At 35.3% G+C, this 16,651-nt stretch overlaps 2 protein-coding genes across 2 annotated transcripts; both read left to right on the top strand.

Annotated features, from left to right (window-relative positions):
* Positions 1–10,339: 10,339 nt before the first annotated feature.
* LOC137397588 (MICAL-like protein 2) lies at positions 10,340–11,164 on the top strand. The gene has a single exon (XM_068083882.1). It carries the CDS (start codon positions 10,340–10,342, stop codon positions 11,162–11,164), a length of 825 nt encoding a protein of 274 aa, XP_067939983.1.
* Positions 11,165–13,596: 2,432 nt separating this feature from the next.
* Positions 13,597–14,820, top strand: LOC137397587 (glycoprotein 3-alpha-L-fucosyltransferase A-like). The gene has a single exon (XM_068083881.1). The coding sequence runs from the start codon at positions 13,597–13,599 to the stop codon at positions 14,818–14,820; it is 1,224 nt and encodes a 407-aa protein (XP_067939982.1).
* Positions 14,821–16,651: the final 1,831 nt, after the last annotated feature.

Raw genomic sequence — 16,651 nt, 5'->3', positions numbered from 1 at the left:
CATTTCAGTGTTCATGTTTTCACTCAAAATGGTAGAACAAAACTCGTATGTGTCCATTAAAAAAGACAGCATCCTGCAAAATTGAACTTCAACTTTACACATTTAGTTAAAGTGAAAATGGAGTTAGCTGTTAATGAAAAGTGATTTAGAATTGTCTCCTCATAAATAGCTAAATAGTGGTAATAGGCCTGTACTTACAGTAGGTCTACTATAGAAAGTGTTACCTACAACATAGTACATACTATCTCTCTGAAGGTTGTCCATTCATGGCTGTTAGTTATGACTCAAATGATAAAAATGCTTTCACCACACTAACTAGCTTAGTAAAGAATATTTTATAGCAAAAGGGTGAGACAATGTTTTACTTAAATTTAACAAGTTTATAAGATCTTTAAAATTTAGTAATTAAAATACACGCCATGAAGCTTTTTGAAGCATATATGTGGGTGTGGAATAATGTAAGAATAATATGTAATGCTAACTAGAATCTTGTCCTTGTGATGCTCACATTATCTGTACAAAATGAGCTCTCAGATACACTCCATTGACATCAAAGAGTGAAATTGTTATGGCAATTTTGCAAACTTTCAGGAAAATTTTTAAATCATGCTTTTATCAAAGAACTTTTCCAAAACTTCACTTTCATCTTCTAAATTATACAAAGTCCTAAAATATTATGATTAGCCAGTTTTTACTCGTAACTAAAATTCATGGTTTCAGTAATCAGTGTTGTTCAACCTTTAGAAGGGCTGAGAGCTAACTAGTGTTTGCAGATAGCTGAAGAGATCAATGGAAAACTAGATGTGGATTACATAGTCTGTATTTTACATAATAACAATATTAAAACAATACAAAACATAAATTGTAGCTGCGTGTCACTGACCCTGCAAGCTTGTAAATTTTGTGTAGCGATGGTCTACACACTTTTGTAAATCGAGAAATTAGCTATTTTTAGCTTCATGCAGTATATTGAGTGAGTGCGTCTTAGTGTTTTTTAAATGTTTCAGAACTGTTCAGAAACATGCTTCAGGTTATTTGGTCAAAGGAGGCTTTGAGCCTTTTATTAGCCTTTTAATTTGCATGAGAACATCGCATAACAAAACAAAAACCAAATATAATGACTACGTCAGAAAAATAAACTGATTCCGATCTACGGCGGGTTCGTGATGGCGGCGATTAACTGTTCGTTTTTGAGCTTTTAAGAGCTTGTAATCACATTTCCACATATTTTGCACCTACAATACAGCAGAGTAAAACATGGTAAATCTTTTGATACCAAATAACTGTAATGTGAATTTTGTTGCAAATCAACCAGGATTGTCTTAGAGACAAAAATGAGGCTAGCTGTCAATAAGCCGCTTTTCTTTTTGAAGGGTTGAGACTGAAATGACCTTGCATTCATAATTTTAATAACAAATCTATCTTAGGGCAGTTCTATGTATTGCCAGTTATAATAACCTAAAATGTAAAACTACATTTTCGAGGTACTTTCTCGGCATATAATTCAACAAATAATTTGGAGTCTGCAGAGAAGCACTTGTACTCAAAGGCTAAAAATAGAACAACACATCTGTTTATTAGCTTAAGAGCATTGTCTTAAGCCTGGTTTCCATATGACAGCGCAAAGTGCGCAACAAGGCGCACGACGTCGTGCGTAGGCCAGCTGTGATATGGAAACGTCAACGCACGACGATCGCGCGACGTGCCTACGCTGATCTCAAGGATCCAACAGAATGGATCCTTGCGATGGGTGCGTGCGATAATGTATCCCACAATACACCGCTTGACCTTTTTAACCTATCCCACAATTCAAACGGAAGGCTGCTTTCTGAAGAAATCGGTCACCCGTACGAAAGAGTAAGCCTGGTTTCCATATGACAGCGCAAGGTTGCAACGGAGGGCTGTTTTTCGAAGAAATCTGTCTCCAGTACGAAAGAGTAAGGAAATTACCCACCCTGTCCAATGCAAGCATGGCGCCTACACGCGCTATGGAAACACTGCATCGCAGCCCAAGCAATGCATTGCGCACGATCACTGGGCCGCGCACAATCATTGCGCTGTCATATGGAAACCAGGCTTTAGAGAGAGAAATGAGGCTAGCTGTTTATAAAACACAACATATTACATAATCAGCAAAGCTCTCAATCATGTTGTTGTTTAAACGCAGTGCCATGAGGGCTGACCATCTATTACAGTACAGTGCACCCTCGGGATCCGATTTTGATCCATTTTAGGGTTGGCATCGTAAAGTAAAAAATCGTATGTAGGGATATAGAAACCATAGTAATTATATCATACAAACATCCCCCGGTAAAAATCATCAAAATTTTATATACATGTAAGTGCTGCACATATTAAACATATTAAAAATTAGTAACAAAATAGTTTGTTAAACTTATTAACTATAGTTACGTACAGTAATTCAATTATATTAGTAAATTTATTGATTATGATCAGCATTAAATTTGTAATATAACAATGCGCTATGAGGAGTATTCCGTACCGTAAAAAGTTCTTACCTTTCAGCAAACAGAATTCACTTCGAATAAGTTTAGCTTACTAAACATACACACTTGAAGTTTTATGTTTAAGTTTATGTTTTACTTTTAAGTTTTGAAGCTGTATATTTAACTATTTTACTTACGCCTGAGTTTAACTGTTTATCACTAAAATTTTATCACTTATCAGTTTGTCTTCGTTTGCGCTATAACTTTTAGCAGGCCCGTTTAAATTTTTTTTCAATCCAAGTCGGCAAGCAGACCTGAACAATGCTGTTTTTGTAATGAAGTAGAATTTTGTTAGCAGGTTAAAAAAGGTTGTCTGACCACTGAATCTTTTGTATGAAGAGATCGCAACTCTAACTTTGCTACTGGTTTTAAAGGGAAAATATTATCGTTTTACACACAAGAATTACTGAACTGAGAGTAATTGGTCATCGCGTCTCTTTCAGGGGTTGTGAAAATATTTTAGTGAACAGCACCTCGATGTCGTTGTTATTTTGACGAACGTAATAAGCACACCGACTACCAAATTTGAACTCGGTCGAAAATTTTGTTGAATTCATATGGTGGAATAAGATTTGTATGGTGAGGTGAAAAAATCATCATCTTCCACTCGTAAGGTGAAAAAATCGTATATTGGTGTAGTCGTTCGTATCTTGAGGCTGCACTGTTCATAGATCAAGTTTTGTAGATTTTAATCTTGAAACATCTTGGCAATCAGATCACCTCAAACATCAAAAACAATCGCAAATGATAGAAAAATACCAACATCGATACTTTCTGATAGAATATGCTACAACTTTGAGAAAGTTCATCTTCAAATCGTCTTGTCAGCTGCCATCCATTTCTACGGCACTAGAGACCAGATGTCACAAACACTGCAAACATACATGCTCTATACAGCCTCTTTCCTTTGTTACATAATATACTCTGTCCGCACTTAGCTAACATGTCATTATGTTCAGAGCTTCCAGCAATTATGATAAACCACCTATTCATCCTCTTTGTTTACAGAATGATTGTAATAACTACATGTTTGTTTATTAAATACCCACTAAATCTTCATTCCTATTTAGTTCCATACAGAGACTTGTCAACGGAGCTTTGCTGAGTTATGCAATTACATAATAAGATTCCAAAGATAATAAAGTTTGCTCTCTGCAACAGAAATCAATAGCAGAACTAGCGGAGTGCAGAACTCTAGCTCTCTAAGTAGTGAAAACCGTGCACCAGCGGCCGCACACCCAGAATGCATTGTGCGTACAGTTTCCACGATGAGTTTGACGCAAAAATTTAGCAATTCACCGACTACCACACACATTCACAATGTTGCTACATACCTGCTGTTTTTTGTTTGAGCTTTAATGTAACCTTGACTCAGAAGCATACATGATATTGTAACTCTATTCATAAAAGCTTAAGTTTTGCGGCCATACGGATTTATTTATGTATAATTATGTGTTTTAGTATTTGTAATAATATGTTTCGTATGCTTTAGCATCAAGATAATGTGTGTAAATCTCTCACAGTGCACGGAACTGGCACTAAATGAATAGTAACTGGTTATACATTCAAGGCAAGTGATTACTTGCAAGAGTTGCCCATGTGATAATAAGGGTACGCATAAATAGATGCAACCTTTGTTAACTTAAAGCTAACAACATTATATGATATTATTTATTACATATATTACATATGTTTATAAATGCACTCGAGGGAAACAAGTAACAAAATGAAATAAACCATTTCATATCCCGTTGAGTTGACCATTTCATACCTCCCACTCATGACTTGTTCTTATATCTTTTTAGTACACAGAGTAGAAAACGCGTACAGCACCTGCGTGAAAGAAGCTTATTTATTCAGACATATTTAATCTTTGAGAGATTGCTCACCAAGTCAGTAGCCATTGGACTTATAAAACTGATAAAAAAATCACCAAGTTTCATTCCATACAGTGACGATGGCGTAACGATGGCGTAACAACGGCGTAACGACAGCGTAGCGACGGCGTAACGACACACGTCTATATGTCGGGTGCTGCACCACCACCATGGAAACAGCTGTCTCGTTCTCACTCTGTCATGATTCAGCCTTGCTGTTTGGAAGCGACATACCCGCGCTATGCGTCATTTTTGCGCCATGGAAACAACCTTACCGACCAATGGCATCGCACTGGTGTGTGCCACTAGGGATTCCTGTTGCTTCATATGCCCGTCACACAACCACCACTTGTTGCACTGGTGTGTGCCACTAGGGATTCCTGTTGCTTCATATGCCCGTCACACAACCACCACTGGTTGCACAAGTTAGCGCTTCAGTACAGGTGCACCCAGGTAACACTACACTATCACTATATGGAACCTTGTATATGAAGAGAAACCTTCGCCGTATGGAACCTTTGCGCTTTAAGACAAATGGAATAGCCAATAGGAGCTCAGCATCAGCTTCTACTCCCTTCAAGATTAGAAGACAAGAAAAGTAATTGTTTTAGTGCGAAGTGCTCAGCAGCCACTCGCTCTAAATGATCCTATTGGTTGTCAACAAAGTCAAGTCTCTATATAAGAAAAGAGTTTAGCACCAGCTTCTATTCGAAGTTGTCGTAGAGTTTATGAGAATGGAGAAGCAAGTCTACGAAGAAACTGAATCTCTAGCGATCTGGCTATACAAGCTAGCATTGTATATATCCATCTTTACACTGCTGGCCGTCTCTCTGATCTCATCCTTGTGGATGCTGGGCATTGGGAGGTGCTCTTTTCATCAGGTATGTAAGTTTATTATTACATCTATTTTCAAATCACCTTAAATTTGCTGCAAAACACCCTCCACGGAGGTAAAAATTACATTGGAACTCATTTGATTCTAAATATCTACCGGATCTCGGTACACAGTTCTCATACAGTGTGAGGCCAGAAAGAGTATTTAACCTGGTCAGTTTTAATAAAGGTAATGGTAATAGCCAAAACTAAAGGGGAATGGCTTAGCCTGCTCTGGCAAACTACTATCTCTAACTCCTACAGCTACGTAGGAGTTGTCATCACCCAGAATTTTACTAAAACTTTTATGATGAACATTACTCTCTGTTTCGATCGAAATGCAGCTGTCTGCATCTTTCTCTGTTGTGTACGACAGTGTTTCTGAAGACACAGTATTTAGCTGTAATAAATTTGTTAATCTTGATTGGTAGATATTGCTATCTGACAACTGCAATTCTAACTATGAACTTCTCTCTAAGTGGTGGTTCCATGTATGTTCTCAGACATCTGAATAAACATTTTATGAACTGCTTAGAAACACTTAAGTATAAGAGTCTTATATACTATATGAAGGTGAACTTAATTGGCATAGAAAGTATCGCTGTTTGCCTTGCTCTTTCGATGTTTACTGTATCACTCTGTATAATCTCTGCAAATTACCAGCCAGCTGACTCGCAGGTCTACTTTTTCACTGTTTATTGTGCTGCCTAAGTAAGTCAGCATCAGGAGAAGAAGCATCAGTAAAGAGAAATGCATAACTATAAATTAGTTATTTACCTGTAAGTGCCTGTAAATCATTATTGAATCAAGTATTGATTCATAAACTTCAAATCTGTAAGTTTTCTTTTTTTTGATGAACTCATCAACTTTAAGCAGTCATTTTTTACTTCGCACACAAGTGCACTTATAGTATTTATAAAAAAGCACCTGTTGGCAGTCTATTTTCTCAGCCTACCCTCCTCTTAGTAAACATCTTCTTATATTTCAGGGAAGCAGACAAACAGAATTGACAAATAGTCTCATTCCTAACTCTGATGAGAAAGCCAATTTTTCCGACGCTCTTGAGGTTTGTGAAATCTAATTTATAAACTTGTAAAGATAGTTACAGTTTTGTAAGACAGACTTTGAAAATTCTTAAAATGTTTATTGCGTAAGTATTATTTTAAAGCATTTTACATGTTTATGTAAACGAAATGAAACATATTCCGAAAGTCGAATCTTTGTTCTCTACAAATCTGTTTCATTGTGTTTTTTGTTAAAATTACTGTCTTTGTTCGAAATTTCCAATCAAGTGACACAACGAACGTATTTGTCGGGAAGAAAAATTTGCCTTTCTAAATAGTTAGTGTTGAGTTCTTTTGTAGCTTTGAATTTTATTGTTTTATTTTCGTTTAGTCATAGAATAACTTTTGAGCTTGTAGGATATCCAACTATTTATACTTGTGTATGGGCAGGTAGAGCAGACAACTCCATTGTTATAAGCTAATCTTCCGAAATTTTTCTGGTTAAAAGATTTACAGAATACCATGATTTTATTACATTTATAATGTTCTATTTTTGATGTCATAGCCTCCGTGCTGCTTTGATTTCATAGCCTCTGTGCTGCTCTCTGGTCATAATATGTTGTATGTCTGTACAGCTAGGGCAAGCTCGCTGCGTGCTAAAAACAGACAACTCTGAGCGACTCAAACGACACGTGGGTAATAACTGTCGAATAGTACCAGGACTCATCTGTCCACCAGAAACCGGACCACGTCGCCGCCGAGAATTGCCTGCATTGGAAGGACAGAGTTGCACACCGATCAGCATAAACGAGACAGTTTCTCCGACCACACTTGGCTGCTACAGAGTTCGGCTGCTAATATGTGATGACTTAGAGTAGAAGCCACAGTTTCCACAGCTTAAATATCAGATTACGATGAAGAATTGTTTGACAGAGAGAAAAACTTGGCCTGCAATAAGCTGGATATTGTTCACTGATGGATAATTACTTTGTTAAAACCCAGACGGTTTTACAATATTTGTATGGTGACTATCTGGTGACTATCCGGTGACTATTTGGTCAATGTAGAATACCAAGTTTCTTATACCTTTCACTTGTTTATCTCAAGATGCTATAAGCGCATCTATAATTATTATATGTAATAAATAATATTTATGCAAACCCTTATTATCACACGGGCAACTCTTGCAAGTAATCACTTGCCTAGAATGTATAACCAGTTACTATCCATTTAGTGCCAGTCCTGTGCACTGTGAGAGATCTATACATATTATCTTGATGCTAAAGCATACTAAACATATTATTACAAATACTAAAACACATAATTATACAGAAACTAGAAATTCCCCTTTCATACAGCCCACGACCAAAGTGATATTGGAAAAAAGAAAGAGTACTGCTAGTTGAGAAATGTAATATTAGCAGTCAAATGGCACTGCAGTGCAATAGGATAACTGCAATGGTGGCTGTAATGTACTGGGTGTTATTATGTACAACAAACAGCATTAATGAAAGGAAAAGATTATATGTTTATATCTCTCCCCTGCAATAGAAGAAATGCAATATTAGAATTAAAATGGCAAGCTGCTGTGTAATATACACAGTTTGAAAGTTGGTTGTGTTGAATGCAGAATGGTTTCGATAGCGATCTGTAACCAAAGGGAAAAAATTGGTCCTGATCACTGAAACCATAGTTAAGTTGGGTATGTAAGATTTAGAGTTATCTACACTAGCAGAAGGAAAAAACTCAGTTATTTTGCAAGAAAAATTTGATTCCAGCTTAATTACAGCAGATTTTATGGTCCATAAACTGAATGCATTTTTACCATTAGTAGGAAAACATAGTTTTGAAAAAGCTGGTGTTAAAGTTTGAGAAACGAAAACCAATGCACAATTTTGTTTACATTTCAAAAGGTCATAGCAACCAATATCAAGAAGTTGTGATATTTATCTAGATTTTTGTATTTATATGCAAAAAATAATGCTGAATTTAAAAATCTAAACAGATTTTAGGTGGTTGTCATAGAAATAGCTGTATATCTATAAGAAAGTGTAGGCCTATAACTTAATTTTGCAGATATTAAAAACGGCTTGGCAGTACCGCGATATTGGGCACAGCCGTAGTATCATCAACAAAATCTTTAAAAAAAATAATAACAGTAACATATTGCCCAACACTGGTCACTATATACTTCGATCTTGTAAAATCTAATAACTATTCTTATAACTGAATATTGTAATAATCTTATAAAAATCGTTAGGAAAATATCATCGTCATTGCCATTACTTTCACTGCTTTGGACATCAGTTGAAATACCAAAGTACTCATTATAAGTGTCCAGAATGTCAGTTACTTTGAAATTGGCAAAAAAGAAACGATTACTTTTCAGTACTCCTACGTTAATTAAAGAAACCTTCGGCACTTAGACAATGCAAAAGACTGGTGAAATGTACACGTTTTTCTCGTGAAATGCGCACGACTTAATTGTTCTACTCTCTGTCGCACGGCTTTATTGGCGTTTCGTTGGCCAGTCTTAATTTTGATTAAAAAAGGCTTGTTAAGCTTTAGTAGCAATTTTAAGCCAAATTAATCTGTCTATTTATGTATAATTCAATCAGATGGGTTAGTTTTAGGATATTGTCAACAAATTTTAAAGACTTGGTAACATATTTAAATAGATTTATATGTGTTTTGTATCGTTGTTATACTTAAACGACTCCATAGAAAAATGGTTAAATTTGTGGATGAGATTTGGGCACAAGGGTTTGGGACGGCCGTTCATGAATAATTTTTGTGAGTTGTGTGCACATATGCATTTATCATAAAGTTCCCAAACAATCGGTTCGCTTGTGTTTGGTCGTGAGACTAGTGAAACACAAAGCTTAACAAGAGCCATCAGCTAGCAAGCTTATAAAATGACAAAAGTTGTAAAAACTCTTCATTTCAGTGTTCATGTTTTCGCTTAAAATGGTAGAATAAAACTTGTACAGTATGTGTCCATTAAAAAAGACAACCTGCAAAATTCAAAACTTAAAATAACGGTAGGCTTCCACTGTTAAAAGAAAAAACTGGAGTTAGCTACCCGTTATCTGAAATCATTAGGCTATCTACCTTTAGAGGTATTTGATACTGTTAATGATCAATATATCCAATTACAAACCTAGTTTATGTGTGAGATAAGCAGTAGACAAATGCAATATGATACTATCAAGAAATACATCTATTTTACATTCTTTGGAAGTATGAGGCACTTTAGATGATAAGTATGGGTTTTGTTTAACTGCTCTGCCTAAAGCAAAACAAGTATTGCTGCTAATTAAATAATTTTGTCGGTTTTTAAATACTTGAATTTTACACATTTAGTTAAAGTTGAAATGAGGTTAGCCGTTAATGCGAAGTGCTTTGGAATTTCCTCCTCATCAATAACTCTGTTGAAAGTATTGTCATTGAATTGGTTATTATCAGACTACATTGATTGCCAAAAAAAGGGAAGACAACTTTAGAAATAGCTGAATAGTAGTAATAGGCCTGTACTTAGGTTTACAGTTTTACCTCCAAAATAGTACGTACTATCTCTTTGAACATTCTTCATTCATGGCTGTTAGTTATGACTCAAATGATAAACATGCTTTCACCCCACTAACTAACTTAGTAAAGATTACTTTATAGCAAAACGGTTTTGCTTATATTAAACGAGTTTATAAGATCTTTAAAATTTAGTATATTTTAATTAAATAATAAAATACATGCCTTGAAGCTTTCTGAAGCATATATGTACGTGTACAATGTATTTTGGCTATAGCAGATAGCTTGCTGCATTATCGGTTGAAGCTGTGTCAGCAATAATAAAGGAGGTCAAGGCTATGCTCGTTCCTCTTGTTTACATAAAAGGTGGACCAGATGCACTGACTATGTTAGATTGGCCGTATGACAGATGATTAGAGTATGATAGATTAGCTTTTGTTTATATTTATCACTTCAACTCAGAAATTTTGTTGATTTACTCAAAAAGAATAATATTTATTGCTGCCTAAACTCTTGTCTTTTTGATGCTCACATTATCTGCCATCAAAACTACATGACCATCAAAAATACATCAAAACTATCAACTCTCTATGAACTCTCTATGAACTCTCCAGCAACTCTCTATCAACTCTCTATCAACTCTGTACCAACTTTCCACCAACTCTCTACCAACTCTCTACCAACTCTCTACCAACTCTGTACCAACTCTCAACCAACTCTCTACCAACTCTCTACCAACTCTCTACCAACTCTCTACCAACTCTCTATCAACTCTCTACCAACTCTCTACCAACTCTCTATCAACTCTCTACCAACTCTCTACCAACTCTCTACCAACTCTCTATCAACTCTGTACCAACTCTCTACCAACTCTCTATCAACCCTCTACCAACTCTCTACCAACTCTCTACCAACTCCCTATCAACTCTGTACCAACTCTCTATCAACTCCCTATCAACTCTCCAGCAACTCTCTACCAACTCTCAACCAACTCTCTACCAACTCTCTACCAACTCTCTACCAACTCCCTACCAACTCTCAACCAACTCTCAACCAACTCTCTACCAACTCTGTACCAACTCTCTATCAACTCCCTATCAACTCTCCAGCAACTCTCTACCAACTCTCTACCAACTCTGTACAAACTCTCTACCAACTCTGTACCAACTCTCTACCAACTCTGTACCAACTCTCAACCAACTCTCTACCAACTCTCTACCAACTTTCTACCAACTCTGTACCAACTCTCTACCAACTCTCTACCAACTCTCTATCAACTCTCTACCAACTTTCTACCAACTCTCTACCAACTCTCTACCAACTCTCTATCAACTCTGTACCAAGAAGTATAAATTGTTTTGTTGAGTTGTTAGCATAGCTTGAGGCGTCTACAATTAGCGAACAATTTGTGACCAGTCCATAACCTTACTGAGGTAGACCGCTAAAGAAATCACATTGTGAAAAAAGTGGCAGTGAGAGTGTTAAGTTGAAACTGAATGACCAGGAGAGTTATTTTAACTTTCATTTTTCTGAAGATTTTTTTAAAAAATTTAAAATTCTCTCAGACTTGAACTTTTACTATAGACCAACATTTTGCCAACTCTTTGCCAAATCTCTACAAACTGGTTGCCTAGTGTTTACCATCTAGAGAGACTGGTTGCCTAGTGTTTACTAAATCTCTACCAATTCTCTACCAATCTGGTTGCCTAGTGTTTACCATCTCTATACTAAATCTCTACCAATTCTCTACCAAACTGGTTGCCTAGTGTTTACCATCTCCATACTAAATCTCTACCAAGTCTCTACAAAACTGGTTGCCTAGTGTTTATACCATCTCTATACTAAATCTCTAACAATTCTCTACAAACTAGTTGCCTAGTGTTTACCATCTCTATACTAAATCTCTACCAATTCTCTACCAAACAGGTTGCCTAGTGTTTACCATCTCTATACTAAATCTCTACCAATTCTCTACAAACTGGTTGCCTAGTGTTTACCATCTCTATACTAAATCTCTACCAATTCTCTACCAAACTGGTTGCCTAGTGTTTACCATCTCCATACTAAATCTCTACCAAGTCTCTACAAAACTGGTTGCCTAGTGTTTACCATCTCTATACTAAATCTCTACCAATTCTCTACCAATCTGGTTGCCTAGTGTTTACTATATCTATACCAAATCTCTACCAATTCTCTACAAACTGGTTGCCTAGTGTTTACCATCTTTATACTAAATTTCCAACAATTCTCTACAAACTGGTTGCCTAGTGTTTACCATCTCTATACTAAATCTCCACCAATTCTCTATTAAATGTCTACCAACTCTACTAATTTGCTATCAACTCCCTAACAACTCATTATCAATCCTTTACCAATTATTTACCAACTAGCTACTATATATACAAGTATATATTAGCGCTAGAAACAGGGAAGGTTCTGAGAGGTACATATCAAGTTCTCACAAGTTCTACAAATTTAGAACATGTTGTTTTCAACTAACAAAGCTTAATTGAATTGCTTTATTTAGACATATTATCATATAATATGCAGTATATATTTCATATAGCACATGAACTCTAAGTGATATGCCAAGATAATATGGTTGTATATTTTTACGTATTTAAACCAGAACTAGTGCCCACAGCCCAATACAAATATACAGAACAGGATATGACAACAGAAAAAGACTAAACTCAAAACTGAATCTCAAAGCGTTACTAGTTTTAAAATGAAACCTGTTTTTGTTTTTGCTATTTGATTAAAGAACTTTGTGAACAACAAAAGATCTTAGCATATATTTAAAGATCTTAGCGTATATTTGAAGATCTTAGCCTATATTTAAAGATCTTAGTCTATATTCAAAGATCTTAGCTTATATTTATAGATCTTAGCCTATATTTAAAGATCTTAGCGTATATTTGAAGATCTTAGCCTATATTCAAAGATCTTAGCTTATATTTAAAGATCTTAGCCTATATTTAAAGATCTTAGCCTATATTTAAAGGTCTTAGCCTATATTTAAATATCTTAGCCTATATTTAAAGATCTTAGCTTATATTTAAAGATCTTAGCCTATATTTAAAAATCTTAGCCTATATTCAGAGATCTTAGCCTATATTCATAGATCTTAGCCTATATTCAAAGATCTTAGCCTATATTTATAGATCTTAGCCTACATTTAAAGATCTTAGCCTATATTTAAAGGTTTTAGTCTATATTTAAAGATCTTAGCCTATATTTAAAGATCTTAGCCTATATTTAAAAATCTTAGCCTATATTTAAAGGTCTTAGTCTATATTTAAATAACTTAGCTTATATTTAGAGATCTTAGCCTATATTTAAAGATCTTAGTCTATATTTAAAGATCTTAGCCTATATTAAAAGATCTTAGCCTATATTCAAAGATCTTAGCCTACATTCAAAGATCTTAGCCTATATTCAAAGATCTTAGCCTATATTTAAAGATCTTAGCCTATATTCAATAATAAAGTTAGACTCATTCAAATCTTTACCAGTTTGTTACATATAAACATTTTTATGCTATCTTTTTCATATATTTTAGAAATAGTAGCCTTTCTATCGGATACATACTAAACGATACTATGAAACAAGTATGTCAGTGCAGCCAATCACCCGTTGCTAACAAGTTTATCCAATCAGAACAAAGCCATAGAATTTTACGAGGAGTTGCTCAATAGCAATTCAGACTCTGGCTTTATTTCAGAGGGATTATAAACTTTACATCTCAAGAGTTCGTCCCAAATTACATCGAGGTTAGTAGCGCGAAGAGTAACATTGAACACTTGGATAATGATAAGTAGGAGCCCAACAAGGACTGTTGGAGCTTTAGTGGTGGTTCTTGTGTTTTGTCTTGCTGCGCTTTTATTAAAAAGTGACAAAGATAAAAAATACTCATCCAGATTGGAAGAACGTCGAGGATTTGATGCGCCTGATCCTGTGGAAAACGTAAAACAAGATGTGAAAATAAAGCGCACAACCTCGACACCAACTTCTCCTTCTTCAACAAAACCTAAAATCCAAGAACCAAAAAAGAACAAACTTATTTTGAGTATAGACGGAGGAGGACCTTGGTTGACTTCAAGACTTCACTTTGATGGATGTGAATATTCCAACTGTGATCTTATATACCGTCGAGATAACCTCGATTATGCACTTCAAGCTGACGCTCTCATATTTTTTCAGCGATCAGCGTACAGTTTATTGAACATTTCTCAAGAGGTACGGCAGCGACAGCTATGGTTTGCAGTGAGCATGGAATCACCAAGTTATGCTTGGAACAGGTATTACTCTATTGTTAACACATTTAATGGAAGCATGACCTATGAACGAAATTCAGTTCCTGCTCAGCTCGCTTACGGCCGTTCAGAAAAAACAGCTAGAAAACCTTCAACATACGTCAACTACGCTAAAAATAAAACTAAAGGGGCGTATGCATATGTCTCCAACTGTGTTTCAAAAGAATATGACCGACTGGAGGTGATGAAGCAACTAAAAAAGTACATCGATGTAGACATATTTGGACGATGCACCAATATAAAACCATGTCCAACGAAAGTCGATCTTAAATGTGAGGCTAAGGCGCACTCTCAATATCGATTTTATTTTTCATTTGAAAATACTTTATGCAGAGACTACATAACAGAAAAGTTTTGGAAAATCTTAAAAAATGAAGCACACATCATACCTGTAGCTGCTGGAGGTTTATCTGTACAAGAATACACTGATGTGGCTCCACCTGATTCATTTATTCATGTGTACAACTTCTCATCAGTAGAAACACTAGGGAAATACCTCAAGCACCTGATGACAGATGACAATGCCTATAACAGGTATCATGAGTGGCGCAGCAACTACAGTGTTGAGTTACTAGAGAAGAGACAGACCTGTGGCCTTTGTAAAGCAGTCAATGAACCTGAGTCAATTAAATCAGAACAAGGTAGAAAGTTCGCTGATGAGAGACTTTATGAAAGGAGTTGTAAAAATCTAAATAACCTGTTAGCTAAACCTCACTGAGCGAGTGGCATTTTATGGCTATTTTTAGCATCAGAGTAAGATGCTCCTTGACCTATTTACTATTTCTTTCGATATTCCTTTTGTAAATATTATAAATGAGCATATGTATGCTGCCTATATTAGCTAGAATAACTTACATGGTTCACCTTTTGAGTTTCTCTTTTAGATTTAGCTGAAGATCATGATATTATAATCTAACTTACAAATTGTACCCAAAAAGAACTTACTAAATCTTTCACCAGTTATTCAGTAGCTAATGAGTTGTAATCGCTGTGAAATAGTTTGATTTGAATGTCATGGAGTGAAGATCAAATAAAAGCTCCTTGACCTATTTACCATTTCCTTTACCGCTCCTCTTGTTAATATTATTAATGGTTACAGGTATGCTGCCTACATTAGCTAGGGTTACGTACATGCCCAAATAGATTATTTTGTAACAACCTAAAAATCATAGTATCATATCATAATATAATGTTGCGCTTTATTAGAATTTGAGACATAAAACTAATGATCTTAGTCTACAAAAAATTGTTTAAAATCCATTAGTTGTTCTATTTAAATGAATTATAACGGCTGAGCATTAGTTTGAACAAATGCTAATGTTGCAGACTGAAAATCCAGGCAATTTTTAATAAGATTATAAATGGATGAATATCATTTATAGCCTTTAACTTAGAGTTGTATGTGCTTGATAACTTTAGTTAAAAAATCCATAATTTACATGAGAACCTAGATTATTATGACTGAGTTTGATTTGTAGGCGGAAGTACGAGTTTGCGTAGATAATTAGCTATTGTCCCAAAGTCTCGCACTTTTTATGACATGAGATCCATAAAGCAGATGTCAGAATCCATAAAATGCTTCTCTTTCTAAAAACTATTAATGTTGTGTAACTTCCAGTCACTCTATGAAACCGTAACTCTTCTGGATTTAAAAAAAGTTTTGTGGACATTTGAAATGTGGGTAAGCTAACAATTAAAAATAACCAGTTTGCTTCAAGAAAATGTAAAGACAAACAAGATCAGCCCATCTGCCCAGCATTTTGCTCCTTTCTGACTTGTGAATTCAAAAACCTAGCTAACTGTATGACAAAGTAAACAAGTAAAGTAATTGCCATGGCATGTCAATTAGGCCTTGTTTAGACCATATTGAATTTACAGCAGGGTGCGTTTGACTCTTTATTTGCTCAAGGCTTTATTCAATCCATCGCATAAACACTTCAGGTAAAAGAAGTCTGATTGTTGTTCTGACGGTATTGTTCTGAGGGCTGGTTGAGATGAAAGTCAGCTGCTTAGAGCAACTAGAGACAAAGAAAACCTGTTTACATTCAAACTTCACATGAGTATATGACTAAACTTAAGTACACCATGATCAGAATATTTAATGTTTAAAATCTGCAATTTAGTTGCTCCATATTAGCCTACAATTATGTTCCAACTAACTTTCTATCCCTTGAAAATAATCACTTCACTCCTATAATGCTCTGGGTTTGTATATATCCTATAATGCTTTGGGTTTGTATATATCCTATAATGCTCTGGGTTTGTATATATCCTATAATGCTCTGGGTTTGTATATATCCTATAATGCTCTGGGTTTGTATATATCCTATAATTCTCTGGGTTTGTATATATCCTATAATGCTCTGGGTTTGTATATATCCTATAATGCTCTGGGTTTGTATATATCCTATAATGCTCTGGGTTTGTATATATCCTATAATGCTCTGGGTTTGTATATATCCTATAATGCTCTGGGTTTGTATATATCCTATAATGCTCTGGGTTTGTATATATCCTATAATCCTTGGGTTTGTATATATCCTATAATG

Source organism: Watersipora subatra, chromosome 5 (genome assembly GCF_963576615.1).
Source record: "Watersipora subatra chromosome 5, tzWatSuba1.1, whole genome shotgun sequence".
Taxonomy (NCBI): Eukaryota; Metazoa; Bryozoa; class Gymnolaemata; order Cheilostomatida; family Watersiporidae; genus Watersipora; species Watersipora subatra.
The sequence above is the reverse complement of the archived record's forward strand: the minus strand, read 5'-3'. Positions and strand labels throughout refer to the sequence as shown.

Coding starts and splice junctions, on each gene's coding strand:
- LOC137397588 (XM_068083882.1), top strand. CDS start 10,340: ATGACCATCAAAAATACATCAAAACTATCAACTCTCTATGAACTCTCT.
- LOC137397587 (XM_068083881.1), top strand. CDS start 13,597: ATGATAAGTAGGAGCCCAACAAGGACTGTTGGAGCTTTAGTGGTGGTT.